Source organism: Phascolarctos cinereus, unplaced genomic scaffold, assembly GCF_003287225.1.
Source record: "Phascolarctos cinereus isolate Bilbo 61053 unplaced genomic scaffold, phaCin_HiC Scaffold_7;HRSCAF=346, whole genome shotgun sequence".
In the NCBI taxonomy this organism is placed as follows: Eukaryota; Metazoa; Chordata; class Mammalia; order Diprotodontia; family Phascolarctidae; genus Phascolarctos; species Phascolarctos cinereus.
This window is the reverse complement of record NW_027556180.1, coordinates 15,951,930-15,968,366: the sequence shown is the minus strand read 5'-3', so window position 1 is coordinate 15,968,366 and position 16,437 is coordinate 15,951,930. Positions and strand designations below refer to the sequence as shown.

The window sequence follows — 16,437 nt, the reverse complement described above, 5'->3', positions numbered from 1 at the left end:
TCAGAGCTCTGTCCTGGTGTTACAGACTTCTCCTGCTGGCCCTTTAAGGTTTCTTGGTCAGAAAAAAACACATCTCATCCTAACATTTTGTTGTTGGCTCTGTTGCTCCAAAATTTGATGTGAGACATTATTTTAAAATAATTTGGAAGGAATGTTGGGAGAGTTCAGCTGAGTGGCTGTCCTTCCTCTGCCAACTTGGCTCCACCTTCCAACTTCATCTCTTAGCTGAAGAAACCAAGTCATAACGTTTCAGAGGTGGCTGTTACACTTTCCAAGTGAATGCAACCAATGCACTCTCCCTGATAATGCTATCTCCTTGCCTAAAATGTTCAGTTTTCTTTAAATGGTAACTTCAACAGCTGGCTAATCTTCAAATCCCATCCCCACCCCACACCATTTTTCATTCTATAGAGTGCTTGTAGTTTTCTGAATTTGGCATGGTATACTTTGTGTGTGTTTTTGTTTATTGGGAGAAGGTAAAAGAGAATTCCACTGATGAAATTATTATAAAAATGGTGCCCAGAGGAACTGGAGTGGGGCGCCCTAAGTGGTTCTGTTGCAGCCATGAGGAATAGGTGCAAAATACCCAGTGTAGCTTGGCTGGACATTAGGGAGGGGAGTGAATCTTCTGTGGCAATGATATATTATTAAATCTGGGCTGAGTAGAGACCATCATATTCTCTCTTCCACAAACTGTGACTTGTATAAAACCCAAGTGAAACTTATAATAAGGAAACAATAATGAGAGTGACAAAGATAACAGAGATGAGGCAGTTTGGTGGTGGTACAATGGATAAGAATGTTGGATTTAAAGTTAAGCAGACCTGAGTTCAAATGTGACCCAATATTTACTAGCTGTGTGACCCTAGGCAAGTTACTTAACCTGTTAGCCTCAGTCTTCAACTGCAAAATGGGGGTGATAAAAGCACCTACTTTTTTCCTTCCTTCCATACACACTCTGGTCCAGTGACACTGGCTTCCTTGTTGTTCCAGACACTCCATCTCTTGACCTCACGTGTTTTTACTGGCTCTCCTTCCTCCCACTTTGCTAGAATGCTTTCCTTCCTCATCTTTATCTCCTAGTAAGAGGCATCCTTCACATCTCAGCTGAAGTCCCACCTTCATCAAGCAGGCTTTTCCAATTCTCCTTTATCTTAGAATTTTTCCTTTGACATTCTCCCCAATTTATTCCATTTTCATTTTGACGGTACAAAGATATTTACAGTTATCTCCACCATTACATGCTGAGGTCCTTGTGAGCAGGAACAATTTCATACTTTTCTTTGTATCCCCACAATGCCTGGCATATAGTAGGTGCTTAAGAAATGCTTGTTGATCTGACTGTTGAAATATTAAATCTGTTTTAAAATGTTGATTTTGGGTAATTTTGAAATGTTCATTTATATATCTTTAGTAACAATGGAACTTTACACATTTAATCTAGTAGTTGACATATATTTATTAGGTGCCTACCTATTATGTGCCAGGGATTTTGCTTTAATGAGGATATTTTAGGTGGAGAGAAGAAGAGTAACAGTAGGAGGTAAGAAGATGCCTGGGAAAAATGAATTAAGTGGCGATATTTAGATCCCTAGAAAATGGAGCTGAGAAGCCGCCAAAAATGTTTTCTAGAGAACTATGCCTATGAGTTCACTCCTTTATTTCTTCCTGGGTTCCACTCACTCCTGACTCTTGAGACTTCTTTTACCATTGTTAGAAAAATCTGAAACAAAAATGTACTACAGGAGTGAGTGAAGGAAAGTGTTTATTACTCTTCTCAAGAGAGAAGCGGGCACAACACACTTTAGAAGCACGTGGGTGCTGGTTCGGTGGCAGAATCAACTTTTAAACAGTAAGCTCCATACTTCACCCACCAGGGCTACGATTGATCTAGTTCATCTGAGTTATACTCTTCCTAGACAGCCCATAGCATGTTCTTCCATGTTCTGTTAACTCACTTCATGGGTCCCATATTCAAAAATGGTGCTTATCTCTGCCCTCGGGGTGTGTCAATTAATCTTCAATAAGCTTAGTAAGCAAGCCCAGTGGAGAAAAGCCTGTCAAGGGCCCATTCTTGACCCCAAGGGGTTGCAACAGGTTTAGCCTTCAGGGCTCTTTCTTAAAGAACTAATCATTTGGGGAATGTTTGGGGCACTTTCTGATTGGTTGGGGGACTATCCAGAAGATCTTGGAAGTCCTCAGAATCCCCTTGTTCTGTTGTGGAAGCCTAACTTCTAATCCTTTCTTATACCATCATAGCCCAGCAACATTTGCATCCTGGAAAACCCCTCTGCTCTACACTCTTCTCACCTGGAAGATCCCTCCACCTCAGAGGCCCCTTTCTCTGCTTTGTGTTTCTTCCCAGAGTCTTGATTTTAAGGAAGTGTTCAAGTTATTCTTCTCTCCTCTGTCTGTTCTTTCCTATGGTAGTAATGAACAAATGAATGCTGTGGACAAACCAATTCAATGCCTAAATGTGTTTATGTTGCTTTTCCCCCTTTTTTCCTTTTTCTTTTTGGTGAGGCAATCAGGGTTAAGTGATTTGCTCAGGGTCACACAGTTAGTAAGTGTCAAGTGTCTGAGGCTGGATTTGAACTCAGGTCCTCCTGACTCCAAGGCCAGAGCTCTATCCACTGTGGCCATCTAGCTGCCTCCTCCCCCTTTTTTTCTTAAATAGAGTGTAAGCTCCCTGAGGGCAGGGACTATATTGTTTTTGTGGCTGTATTGCTAGACCCAGCACGATGCGTACTACTGGCTTCATCGAAGCTGGTTGAATTGGTTTCTTGGCTGTTGATCGTTTAAATTCCTGCAGTTCCTTTGAAAAAAGAAATGGCCAAGAAGTGAATGTTTCCATCGAGTATGGAGTAACTCAAGAAAGTGTGCTGGGCATCGTTGTCTACAGCACAGGCACTGCTAACGATGTGTGTTTCAGAAATTGCCAGCCATTAGCAGGTAATGAAGTTGCTTCGGATCCCTATAAACGCGTTCCATCGAGATGTGATGAGATTGGTGCTGGGACTGGCAGACGGTACTTTTACATTGTCAGAACAACATTTACTATGGATGAGTTCCCCAGGATGGTCAAACGAAAATTAAAATGCAAGTCAATACGCCTCAGACGGTTAAAGAGGCTGCAAGTCGTCTGGGAGTGGGCCTGACTGCTTTTCAGAAACACGTCCAGCACTAGCGCCCAGAGCAGGAAATCAACAGGAAAGATAACTCTTCAGTGCACGGAGCAGCCCCAGGACTCTCCCATCCCCTCCATGTGAAGCTACAGTTAGTTCAGCTGGTGAGACTCAGGCGCTCCGAGGTCAAGGTCACATTCCCATGCAGCCTGCTGGTTGGCTTCTCCTTCCACAGGCAGCCACCACATCCTGAACCTCAGCCCCTGGCTTCTCAGATACCTGTGGCTGGCCTGGAGGAGCACGCAGACAGAGCCTTTCCTGCTTCTTGGAGGGGTGGAGGGGTGAGAGGGTGAGGACTCCCTCCCAACCCAGACCCTAATCATACTGGTGCTGTTCTGTGATCTCTAATAGAATAGACTCAAATGGATTCTGGCCAGGCTCCACAGAAAGGTGTTAAGCAGAATGTATAGAGCCAAGGGAAAGCGGTGGCATCTTTAGAAATTCTGCCAAGCTCTGAACCAATTAAAAATATATGGCATCCACAGCCTGGCCCCTGAGGCCAAAATAAATGGTCGTTATTCTCAAAGTCAGGAGCCCCAGGTGCTAAGTTCAGAGGCCTCAGTGTCACTTACATACATAAACAGACTGAATAAATTTTATATGTACATGTACACATGTATATATGTATATACACTCATGTATATAATATACACATGATATATAAGCACACATATATACTGTCATATATTATATATAGTCATATATAATATACACATGATATATGTTATGTATTATATATGGTCATGTATATAATATGCACATGATATATAAGCATACATTATACAGAGTAAGTTACATATTACATATAGTTATGTATATACACATGATGCATAAACACACACATATACTGTTATAAATCATATATAGTCATGTATATAATATGCACATGATATATAAGCATCTATTATCTATACTTTTATATATCATATATAGTCATACATATAATAAATACATGATATATAAGCATACATTATCTATACTAAGTTATATATCATATAAAATATATATAATATACATGATATATAAGTGCACATTATCTATACTAGGTTATATATGTATTTATATGGAAATACGTATATGTGTATATATTTCTATACCTCTGTACAGAGGGAGTTGGAGGAGGAAATGGGGAGAGAGACATATACAGGGAGTAGAGAGACAGAGACAGAGAGATAAAGAAAGAGAAAGAAGGACAGGAACAAAGAAAGAAGAGAGAGAGACAGAGAGAGGTTACAATTTGAATTGTTAAAGGAAGTTCCTCATTGGAAGCTCCCTATGCTGATGAAATTAGAGGTATAGTCAAAACAATGTACACAAACACACACTCACATTTACAGAGAGAGACAGAGGGACCATACATGCATAGCCAAGGTAGAAGTGTCAGATAAAGAGCTAACGTCTGTCAGGAGGACCTGGGTTTAAATCTAGCCTTTCCTACATACTGGCTTTATGAGTCACTTAATCTCTCATTCCTCCCAAGAAATTCTCTAAGATTCTAAATTTCAGAGAATGTGCCAAGCCATGTTAGTAGCGTGAACTTTCTTACCTCATTGGGAGTTTCCTATATCAGTGAAATCACATGGTTCAAATAAAGATGGAGCACTCTGATTTCACTGGTGCAGAGAACTATGATTTAGACACTACCCCCACTGATGTACATAATTAACTTATGTGTACTTTTTGCTCTTAGGATGAGAGTCGCCAGTCGGGGGAGATTAATAATAAGTTAAATGACTTGCCTATGGTCATCTAGCTTGTATGTGCCTGTCAGAGGCAAAACTTATACCCGTATCTTTCTGACTCCAAGACCAGCCACTTTATCCACCAGGGCTGCATGGAGTTAATGATGTCTAATAAACAACACAACCAAACTATCGTTAAGTTTCTTAATAAAGAGGAAATTCAGAAACATAAAAATAAGTGAATCATAATTACTAGGCTTCCTATTCTTTCTTCCCTGCATTGGTAGATAACCCATCATTATTTGTAGAATGATTCCATGGTTGTTTTCTTCCATGCTTCCATTACAAAACCCAGAGGATTTGTTTGGTAAAACAATAATTTGGAAGGACAACATTTCAGCTATACCACCTAAAACAACCACAGTAGGTTCCCGCCCCCCCCATACCAACTCTAGAGTTATCTTTTTTTTTTTTAAACCAAGGCTGGTACAGTGAAAAGAGGATTGGAATCAGATGGAAAGGACCTGGATTCAAATCCTACTTTGCCTATTTATCACTTTTGCTTCCTTCAAATGTCACTTGGGATCACTGGAGCTCCATTTTTTCCTATCCAATGAGAAGAGTTGCATTAGAAAATCTCTAACATTCCTCTTGGCTCTAAATCTGTGGTGTAATGAACTCAGATGATAAGTTTAAAGAAAATATCAGCACATGTATGGCAAGATGGGCCGGTCAAATGCCATCTACTAAGCATGATGTAGTCAAAGACAGTTCTCAAAGGGTCTCTGTCTCCTCATGTCTTCTGTTACCACTTGTAGCTTCTTGTGGGTGTTATTTCTGTGACCTCCTAAGAACAACTAGGTCAGATGCTTTTTTGTGTTATGGAGTGGAGAAAATGGAAATTTTCTGTAAAAATGCCAAAAATATTTTCATTTGATCTGTGATCTCGTTGTTGTGAGTATTCTCTCCAACCATGCAGATTTTGGCCCATCCAGTGTTACTTTTCTCAATGTCTTCTCATAAATGTTCTGTTAGGAATTCACCTGAGGCACAGAGGGCTGTCCTCACTTTCCTATGATATCTAGAGGATCCTGGTGAAGCAGGCTCCCTCTCCATTGACTACTCCTTATTCTCTTCATATCAGTAGCCTATCTTTGGTCAAGCATTCTTGGGATGACAGCACATCAAATCATAATTCCTTATCTGTAATGTCTTACAGCTTACTTAGTCCTACTACATATGCATCTCTATTGTCTTCTGAGTGATTTCCACTTTAAATCTTAGGACATTCTAGTGTTTTGTGACAGAGAGCTGGAAAATTTATCCCTGATAGAACACAGGTGCTACAGAGAAGTCTTTGTTTCAAGGAGAAGTTTGGACTGCAACTTAGAAGAACTTTCCCCCTTCCCAAAGGCAACGGGACACACTTATTAAGAAACCTGATTTTGCAGACACTGGGAGAGGGATGAGATATTTGGGGAGGCGGTCTTTTCTTTCTTGCACTTTTCCAGGATTGGGCCATTTCAAGAGGGAGAAATGGAAAAACACTGAGTAGGTAGATACAAAGGACCACTTGGGAGTACTTGGGAAATGATTTTGTTGTTGATATGGAAGCTTGATGAATTTATCTGAACATTAGACCTAAAGCCTCATTTCCCCCCAAAGCTGACACATTTCTTCCATTTTGAAACTTCTCCATCTGAAGTTGTTGAGAATTATAATGGGCTTTGGAGTGTTACTGTTACTCTCACAGGGGTGTTAGATAATAATGCAGAGCATACCTGGACAACATTCCATCCTGTCTTTTTTGCTCAAAATATGCTCATGATAGCAATGGAAAAGGTCCCCAGAACCTAATCTTATCACTTTGAGTTGTCTACTGGCATCCCTCAATCAGAGCTACTGATACCACACTCCCTCTCACTTTACCAGACCCTTGTGTCTAATGAGGCACACAGAATAGTGGAACAGACCCTGAATTTGGACCCAGAAGACCTGTGTTAAAATCCTGCCTGTTATTCATTACCTGGGGACTTTGGGTAAGTTCATTTACCAAGTTGGACCTCAGGTGGACTAAATGTATTTTAAGATTCCTTCAAGCTGTAATTGATGTTTGCTACTACCAACGGGTTATGGTTTTGTAAGAAAGGAGCCCAGGCCTCGGAATATGGAAATGTTCAGAAATACCTGCTTTATCTCCACCCCTGGAGTTGAGAGACATTTTTTCATACAATCATAAACTTTTGGAACTGAAAGATCCTTATATGTGGAAAGGAAACTCCTCTAGCCTTTGATGATTTTCATTTTTAAAAATATGTTTCTATTGATATCTTTTATTTTTATGTCACTCAAATTTCTTCCAGTACCCTTCACCCTTTCCTTCCCAGAGAGCCATCCATTATAATGAAAATTTTTTTTTAGAGAAAAAAAGGAAGAGAATTGATACACTGAAAAAAAAAATCTGGCTATCTCTGCAATATTCCACAGCTGTGGATCCCCCATCTCTTCCAAGGACTGGGGGGAACTGTCTTCTCATGGTTCTTCTTTGGGGTCGAGCTTGTCCTCTGTAATCATGCAACAGCTTAAAGATGTTCTTAAGAGCCAGTATGGAGGGTGGGGCTCTATGTCCTCTCCTCCCTTCCATTCTTGTTCTTTTCCTTCCCTTTCTTTCCCATGTTTTTGCTATATAAAGTAGGTTGGAGCAGTGGGAAGAGCAATAAGTAAATGAATTTTGATGTGCCAGAAGATCCTCGTTTTGCCAGGTGAGGTTCAGCAGTTCTTTTCCATCCCACCCCCTGCCCATTTCATTCCCTGGAAGCTTGGGTGGCAGCTGCTCTGCCACTGGAAGAATTCAGCACCCCTAAAGGCTCTTGCTCCTGGCTATGGACAGCCAATAGCCAAAGACATTGCTCTGCATAGCTGAGTTTTAAGCCAGAATATGACTTACTCTTACTTTCCGTGAGCAGTAGATGTAAGGGATGAGGACAATACATGGTTAATCCAAATTCTTATTTAAGTTGTGTGGCTGTAAAGGGCCGGCTTTACAGTGTCCCTGCACAGGGTAGCTGTGACCATGGATGAATCACTTAAGCCCTTAGAAATTCTCTAAAACTGTATGGTATAGATTCCTTGCAAGTGCTCATTGGTGCAGAATTTCTACAACTTGTGGTTTCCTTTCAGTGGTGAAATTAAAGTTCTAGACTGTCTATCTGTCCACCTGTCCACACATACAAAGATGCAAAATATTAATGTCAACTCTTTTCTTGATCCAAATGAAGGGCAAGGAAAAGAAGAAGACTATCTTGAATCATTTACAAACCAGATAACTGAGAGTTGACTTCATTTCTGTTGAACGTTTGATTCCTCCCATTCTAGAGTTTCATCCCAGTTGGAAACCTCAGAGCTAATGTCAGAAAACGCTCATGATTTAAGACCTTCAAATATTTCCCACCCAACTTCCTCACATTCCCCACTTCATAAAAGACAGTGTTAACACTAGAAGCTTGGTGAGAATCAGTCTCACAATTTGTTTATTATAAAAAACATTTTCATCCGGTGACATTGAAAGGTAAAATAAACATAACATGGAATCAAGGTTCATATGCAGGACATTATTTATTGTAGAATCCCAGAAATAGTTACAGGCCATGGAAAAATGTGGGAGGGGGAGACAGCTCCCTCTGGAATTTCTACTTATGTCACTGGCTGACTGAGCTAATAATCACCATTAGCTTCGTCAGGCTTCGTTAGCTTGCAATGGTCTTCATTAGTTATTGCATCATTTCTGACTGGCCTGCTGGATTTGGAGTCAGGGGTCCTAAGTTCAAAGTCTAGGTCTAGCAATCACTAGACTGGACAGGCCATTGTACTTTTCTGGGCCTTCAGTCTTCTCTTCTGGAAAATAACAGATTTGAATTTGGTGACCTCTGACGTCCCTTTTAGCCCTCAAGCTAAGATTCTATGATGCTATAATGCAGAATGACCATTCAATCGACCAATGACAGTGGACAGGAGCACTCTGAAGGCCTTTGGACCTGTCCTTTCTCCCCTTCCATTAATGCCCTCGTCAACATCAGTGCCCACTAATGTTATGGAATTAATAGTAGGGAATCTTTAGACTAGCAACAGTGTGTCCTTGTTACCTTGGTATTGCTAAGTGGGCATCCCGCTGAGGCCTAGACTTGCCCCAGTGAGGCTGTGCCCCCTCATGACCCAAGGGGGGTTCCATTCCTACGTAGAATCACAGAGAAGCAGCTTTACCCATTGCAGTACAAATCATGGGAATCAACTATTGATTTTTGGAAATTTCTGATTGCTTCTACAATAGAGATGTCAGTCAGGCCTCTGAGAAATTTATCTGAAAGTGGGTCTTACACAAAAGTTCTGGCTTAAAGCTTTTTTGCAAGTATGAATTATCACTTTTTAAAAAAAAGTCTCAAATTTTAATCTGTACACTACTTTACAGATGTTGGTTGGCAGATGTTTCCTTAATGTAAAGAATGTTTCATATCTCAACCTGAAATGCCAATCCCCAATAGTGGATCAGTGATCACATTCATCTCTCTATATAGATATATATAGATATAGCAGTTACTTTTTCATACACACAGTTAATAATTAAATATAAAAATTATGATTTATACATTACTACAAATCTTTTAAAAAGGCCCAGGTCTAGAGAGAACAAGAAATTATTCAGAAAATTACAAGAGAGCTTGAGGATTCTCAATATCTGTCAGTGGAGGATCAAAGAGAGAGACCTATTCTATATTTTCCTTTCTTAATTGAATATGATTATGGAAAATTAGTTGCCTTGGAATAAAAAATAGTGATTATAGGAATAATGACTTCTTTTCAAAAGTACTTCAAGACCCAAATCCCTACTCTTCTAAGAATTCTTTGAAGGGGTTTGAGTGAGGCCATTGATGAATACTTCACATTTAAAGAGGTGGCAGGGCCGATTTCTCTGGTTTGTGACTATTGTGTCCTCATTAGACAGATGTTATCCTGCCATATTCTTTGACATTTTCTTCCTCCCTTTGATTAAAAATAATTGTTTGCATTCATAGGCAATTAACCCTGTTCCCAAGTGAGAATATTCATTCTGTTGACCGAATGGGAAATCGACATTAACTGGAAACCACTATTCCAGCGTCAAGTATTATGTACATTTACAGTTGGGGTAGGTTCAGTGGATATTAACCTAGGTCCTCCATTTTTTCACGAGCAGCTCACATCCAATTTTGGCTACACTGTTGCTGGCCTTAACCTGAAATTAAAATCTTAGTGTATTTCTCCCCCGCCACCCGACCCCAGTTAATCAGCCTCTTGTAATTACAGTGAGTTTGGTGCACAGTTTTTTTTTTCTCCCATAGGAAGTTCCAGATTTCTGCTGTCCAGGGAAGTCAGTTGTCCTCTCTAGAATCACCACACCCGGCACTTCTTTTCTGGATTCATATAATCATTCTTGCGGCACTGAAAGACTTCTGAAAACTCTGGGGAGTTCTGCAAAGTTCCTATGATCCTTCAAAAAAAAAAAAACCAAACAAACCAGAAGTCACTGTCAGTGGTGTGTTCAAATCCAGTAGCTTGGGTATCTATCTATGGGTCTGCGATGGTGTCTTCTTTAAAATAAAAAAACCCGCATTGCCTTGGCTGGGCTGACCGATCTTTCCATGCAAGAACCTTCTAGACCAGGGGTGGGGAGGCCAATGGTGTTTCAGAGCCTTGCTAGCTATGTGACCCTGAACAAGTCACTTAAAGCTCTCTGCCTCAGTTCCCTCATCTGTAGAATGATGATAACATCTGCCTCACAGGACTGTTATACTGACCAAATGAGATAAGAAATTGGAAGTGCTCTCTGCAAACCTTAGAATGCTACATAATTACTAGGTATATTTTAAAAATAATTATTGTTGTTATTATCACCATTATTAGTAGTAATAGTAAAATCAGTGGCTCTTGGGAGGCACAAGTAGAAGATGCTTCAGGGAAGGATTTTCCTGAGCAAGCAAAGTGTCTCATAAAGCAAAGCACAGAAACCGCACACTACCTGACAATGTCACCTGAGTTACATTATGGTGAGAAGTCAGTGCTTTAATAAGTATCTGACTTAGAGAGCTAAAAACTAAAATTTAGATAGAAAGATGGTTTTATTTCCTAAAAATCCTGATTTAGTAAATTACTAGAAAATGATGTCGACATTGAAGGGGTAGAGATAACCTGAAGGAAATAATTATGGTTTTGTTTTTTCCCCCCCAGCATCAATATCAGTTATATCCACTTAGACTTATTAGGAGAAAAGCAGTGGTTGATATTTCATTTGAATTGACAATAATAAACTTCAAATAATTTATTCCAGATTATTGTAAATATTAGCACAACAGATAGCAACTATTTAAACTGATTTCAGATGGTCAACAAACATTCGTTTCTGGAAAGAAACCAGTATTTAAAGTGTGGGGTTTTCCCTTAGTAAATCCAGGAAGTATATTTAATATTTCGGATTTTCTAGAATCTTCTTTTCCTGAGAAAAAACAAGAATGGCCAAGCAGTTCAGGTGTGGGATTTAGGATCCAATAGGCATTTGACTTGGTGGGACTGAACCCCATCATAGACAGAATCACTGTGAAGTCAGAGCATCAGAATCACCAGCTCTTTTATGTCACATCATTGGGAGTGGCCACGTAGGTCTCTGGCCATGCATAGAATATCGAATTGGGTGTCAGAAGACTTGGGTTTGAATCCTCCCTCTAACAGTAGCAATAAACATGACATGGGCAAGTCCCTTCACCTCTAAGTCTCAGAGAGTCTAATCTACATGGAAAATAATAGGACCTACCTTTGAGGCTTGTTTCAAGAATCAAATTAAATAAGGATGTATTTCTGGCTTTCCTGAGGTCTTCTCAAGTTGTCTTAGAAGGACAACTGCTTCATCCCTTTATTTTTGCTGCTCTAGGTTCATTTCATGGCAATGTTCTGTCTGTTTGTCTGGGGCGCCTGGAAATTCTGGACCTGTTCCGCCATCTTCCCAGAATGCACCCAGGATGTAAAGTACTTTGTAGACCTTAAAAAGCTATACTTGTGGGAATTAAATTAATGAAGCCCAGCTCTCCTATGTCCTCCCATGTGACCTTGGCATAAGTCACTTCAAGTCCTTGGTCTTGGTCTCTTTCAGGGGTTAAATCTAGGACCCTATGATAAATTAACTAGTCATAGGCTGGGTCTGGAAAAATGATTTAGCAATATTTCCAGTCTGATGCCAAACACACTTTTCCTTTATTTTTGAAAATAGTGGTGATTACAGCCTAGACTTATAAAAATCTTCCATGTGTTTGAGAAATATTTCCATGTCAATCACCAGCGTATTTGTTCAGAACAGCGACTCAGTGTCTAAAACTTTTTTCTGGGCCTTCAAAACATGGTATTTTTAAAAACGGGTAGAACCAGGAAGCAACCCATTTCCAGAACTAAATGGAACTTCAACCTTTTGCCAAGGAAATCCTTTTACCTCTAGAGAAAATAATGACTTCCTTAGCAAAAGTTTGGCATTCCATTTACTCCTTTAAAAAAATACAATCCATTTCTGAAGTGAATGGGAAATATTCACAGAGATGAACATGCAGGGTCAGGCCCAAGGGAAATAGCTTTCCAACTAAGTAATAAAATGATGCATTTAGAGTTTAAAAAGTTTTTTTTAATACAAAATGTGTGTATATACAGTAACACTTCATTTGTTCAGAAGTCACTTATCTGGCATCTTCAACCATTTGGAACTCATCCAAGAACAGGAAACAAGGGAATAACACAAAGGGCTCTGAGTTGTCACCAGAGATGGTATGAAATCCATGTCCTAAAGTTCATGCATTTTATTCAAAGAAGAGCCTTGTTCCCCTTACTCAGTACCTACTTTCCCTTACTTTACACAAGATTCTAACAGGCTGTGTTCTCTGTTTTCCTAAACTGTGGTGAATTAGAACCAGGAAATTAGGAGGAGGCAAGAGTCTGGTACAGGGAGAAATGGTAATTGATATCCACACATCAAGGAATAAGACAGAAAACATAAAATGAACATTAAGAACTGAAACTAAACATAGGAGTCTCAGGTCATATAGCACAGAGGCAAACATCTGCTCCTTCCCTGACAGGTTCCCTAGTGCCTCCAAGATCAAATAGACCATCCTCTGCTTGGCTTTTAAAGACCTTCCCAGCCTGGCCCCTTCCTACTCTTCCACTTCCCAATCTCCTTAAATTTTTTGCCTCCATATACCCTCCAAACCAGTGATACCTGCCTTCCCTGCACAGATGATGCTCCATCCCTTGAACTCACGCCTTTTCACTGTCTATTGCCCCTCATTAGCTCCGTTATCTCCTGATTTCTTTCAAGATGCAGCTTAAGTCCCCCCTTCTGCAAGAAGCCTTTTCCTGATTCTTCTTCCCTTCTCCCTTCCTCTCCCAGTGCTTTCCATTTGACATTAACTGCATATGTCTTGTCCATACATAGTTATTTGCGTGTTTTCTCCTTCATTATCCCTAACACTTAGCACAAAGCTTGGTATATAGTAGGCACTCAATAAATGCTTGTTGACTTGACCTGACTTGAAAACCTATAAGTAGCATCAGTATAGCATACCATAATCATTGGCAACTGATTCTCAGTCTTCAAGAAATGGTTACAATCTGTCTAATATTCTCTGTTTACTAAGGTAGAGAAGTGCGTAATCAACATTTTTCTACCACAAATGGCCCAGATGAAAAGCAATTTTGGTGCTTAGTGAGAAAAGGTCTATTTGTTGGGGGTAAAGAACTGTTTACTGTTATGTAGAATCACTCCTCCCCTGACGATGATAGGGAGACATCACTATGATTCTCCTGTATTTTTACAGGAATCTAAACTCAAAAAATCATAATGGTGAGTGATACAAAAGGTAAGAGAGAGATGCACAGTAGGGTAAATAGGCTGCAGCTATCACCACCTGCACTGATTCTATTGACCTTCTTTGCAATTATCTCCTGTGTTGTCAGAATTTAATTCTTGAGATTTTCTCATCTCCCTGCATGGACTTGCCACGTACAATTTTAGCACATGAGGTCCTACCCAGCCCTTCTCTAACTTCTTTGAAATCTGCTCTCCCCAAAATGAAGGGGCATGTTGGATTGTGACTAGCTTTCATCCTTTGTCAAAAATTATAAAATGGAATCAACTCTTCATCCCAAGGTTCCCATCACTTCCACCCCAAGCAATCAATTCTTACTATTTATTCATAAGAAGTGGTTCCAGAGTAGAAGATTCTCTTATTGCTTCTTCTATCCTTTTTCATCCAGAAAAGTCAGGAAAGAAATAGTTGCCTTCCTTTTTTGGCACAGAGAGCTCCAGCATCTGCCAGGAGAACTAAAGATCCTCCACACTGCTAACAATATTATTGACTGTGCCATGGGTGTGATCTGTTTCCTGAAATCCTCATCTATATCCTCCCTCCGTCCAGATAGTCTGTTGTACACTGCAGTGCCCAACTGGCTTCTGTTTCTCCTTCCATTACTCTTCACCCAAATTCGTGCCGCCATGCTTGCATCCATAATTTGCTTTCAGGGTTCCCTCATTTAAGTATATCTTTGTAAATAAACAATACTATTCCAACATTGCCTTTAGTGATCCTGTTTCTTTTGTTGGAGATATCCCTTTCCAAAGATGCATTTCCATTATATATTTTATCTCACTAAGTCTCAATAGGCCGCTATTCTTCACTGAATGGGGGAAAAAAAGCCTTTGGAAAATCATAATGTGAACAATGTCAAGCTATTTCAATTGGTATTAACTGAACCACAATGAAAGTGCTAGTCACCACTGAGGACTAACCCTGACGTCCACAAGAAAGAAACAATAAGCATTGATAGAGTGACTGAATGTTGAAAGAGGTACTTTAAGGTCACTGCAGGACAGTGGAAGAGAAAAGAAAAGAAAAGGCCCTAGAAAACTTTTTGTCTATTTATTAATGTGCTCATTTACCCCTGAACAAAACTGCCTGTGATTCCTGCCATGTAACATATACTCCTTTAACTGTTTCAGACTCTTTTTGCCTGGGTTTTTCCATAATGTAACTTCTCTAGGAGTGAGTTACTGGAGGAGATGATCCATATATTAAGTAGAGTTTTTATGTTAGCCTATAGAAGGAAGATCATGAGCTCTCTCTTTTTTTCAATTGCTTTTTAGACTCTTGCCTAAAATACCTCTTTGAAAGAGCAGTAAGACTGAGTTGCTGGATTTATGAGAGTAGCACGGAAGTATCTTGGATGCAAGGCTGGTCTTAGAGTCAAGATGAGCTGGGTTTAGGCCATGCTTCTGGCACATACCAGCTGCATAACCCTGGACAGCTGAATGAAATCTTAAGTAGCTCTTCATCATATTAGTGACAGAAGAATGGTTGATGTACATTTGTGGAGTTAGTTTCTACATTGGCTATTTCGCACACACAGGTTCAGACTTTTGCACTATCCCCAAATAAAAGTGTTAAATGTTATGGGATTCCAAGTGCAGGAGATGGATGAAATGAACAATTGGTAGTCTTGTGTTCTCTTAGAGCCATAAGCTTTTAGCATAGGGTCCAACTTCCCACTTGGTAAAGATGGCAGGCATTCTTCCAGTCACTGCTCAAGGACCTCCATTGAAAATGGAGCCAGAGAGTAATCTCCTGCAGTGTCCTGTTCTACCATGGCACAGCTCTATTGATCAACCTCTTTCCCTCATATTCAAAAGAAATTTGTATCTTTTGCATCTTCCCCAATGGGCCTTCATCTGGCTATAAATTCAATCCCTTCTGTACAAGCTTCTAACCATGGAGTCTCCTTTCAGCTTCTCTTTTGAATTATCAGAATTAAAGTGTGTGTCTAAGTTCTGGGACAGATCATCTTGAAGGTCAAGATGAGAATGCCGTGAAGACCCCTTTGGATTGATCAGATGCTTCATACTCTGTCTTTGACATATCAGTCCACTGGTTTTATATTTGACTGACTTTGCACTTAATGTGATGAGATTTTTAATGGGTCGGGGCCAGCTTGTATAGAAAATGGTTTGATTTGAGTACAGGGAGAGTATGGATTTCCTAACAGGAAAGATGGAACTTAAACTTGGGACAACAATAAAAAGGCTGTGATAACTGCACATCACTGGACTACTAATGACCACTCTTTGGGTCTGGCCATTCAACTCAATGCCTACCTGAAATTGCCAGGACTGTGAACATCAGTTTTGATAGAGTTGACAGCGTATTCTGGTCTGTACGTCCCACACCATACCTACGAACACAGCATAAAAAAAACAGGATCCCATTAGAAGATTCTCCTGGATCAAAAGATTCTGGCATGTTTATTTAGGTTTTAAGTGGGTAGGGTGTCAGGTAGGCAGCTAGACAAGAGACCTTCCCAGGGTTCCTGAAGTAGTTGTCATTGAGGACCTTAGAGGGGAGCAGAGGACATATCACCACCTAACCTTAACCCCATGGGAACTGTGGCTTCAGGCCAGGTTAGATGCCGGCACATTGGATGAAGACCGACTGAGTCACTGGGAAATCACA

At 40.1% G+C, this 16,437-nt stretch overlaps 1 protein-coding gene across 3 annotated transcripts in view; it reads right to left on the bottom strand.

The window, feature by feature from the left end:
* Positions 1–8,463: 8,463 nt before the first annotated feature.
* The window catches only part of MME (membrane metalloendopeptidase), a 129,778-nt gene continuing 121,804 nt past the window's right edge, over positions 8,464–16,437 (bottom strand). For all 3 annotated transcript variants that reach the window (XM_020988923.2, XM_020988925.2, XM_020988924.2), the window contains exons 22-23: positions 16,083–16,159; positions 8,464–10,391 (exon numbers count right to left, since the gene is read on the bottom strand). In XM_020988923.2, coding sequence (XP_020844582.1) covers positions 10,292–10,391; positions 16,083–16,159 — 177 coding nt within the window. In that variant the 3' untranslated portion in view covers positions 8,464–10,291. The remainder of the gene's footprint in view (positions 10,392–16,082; positions 16,160–16,437) is intronic.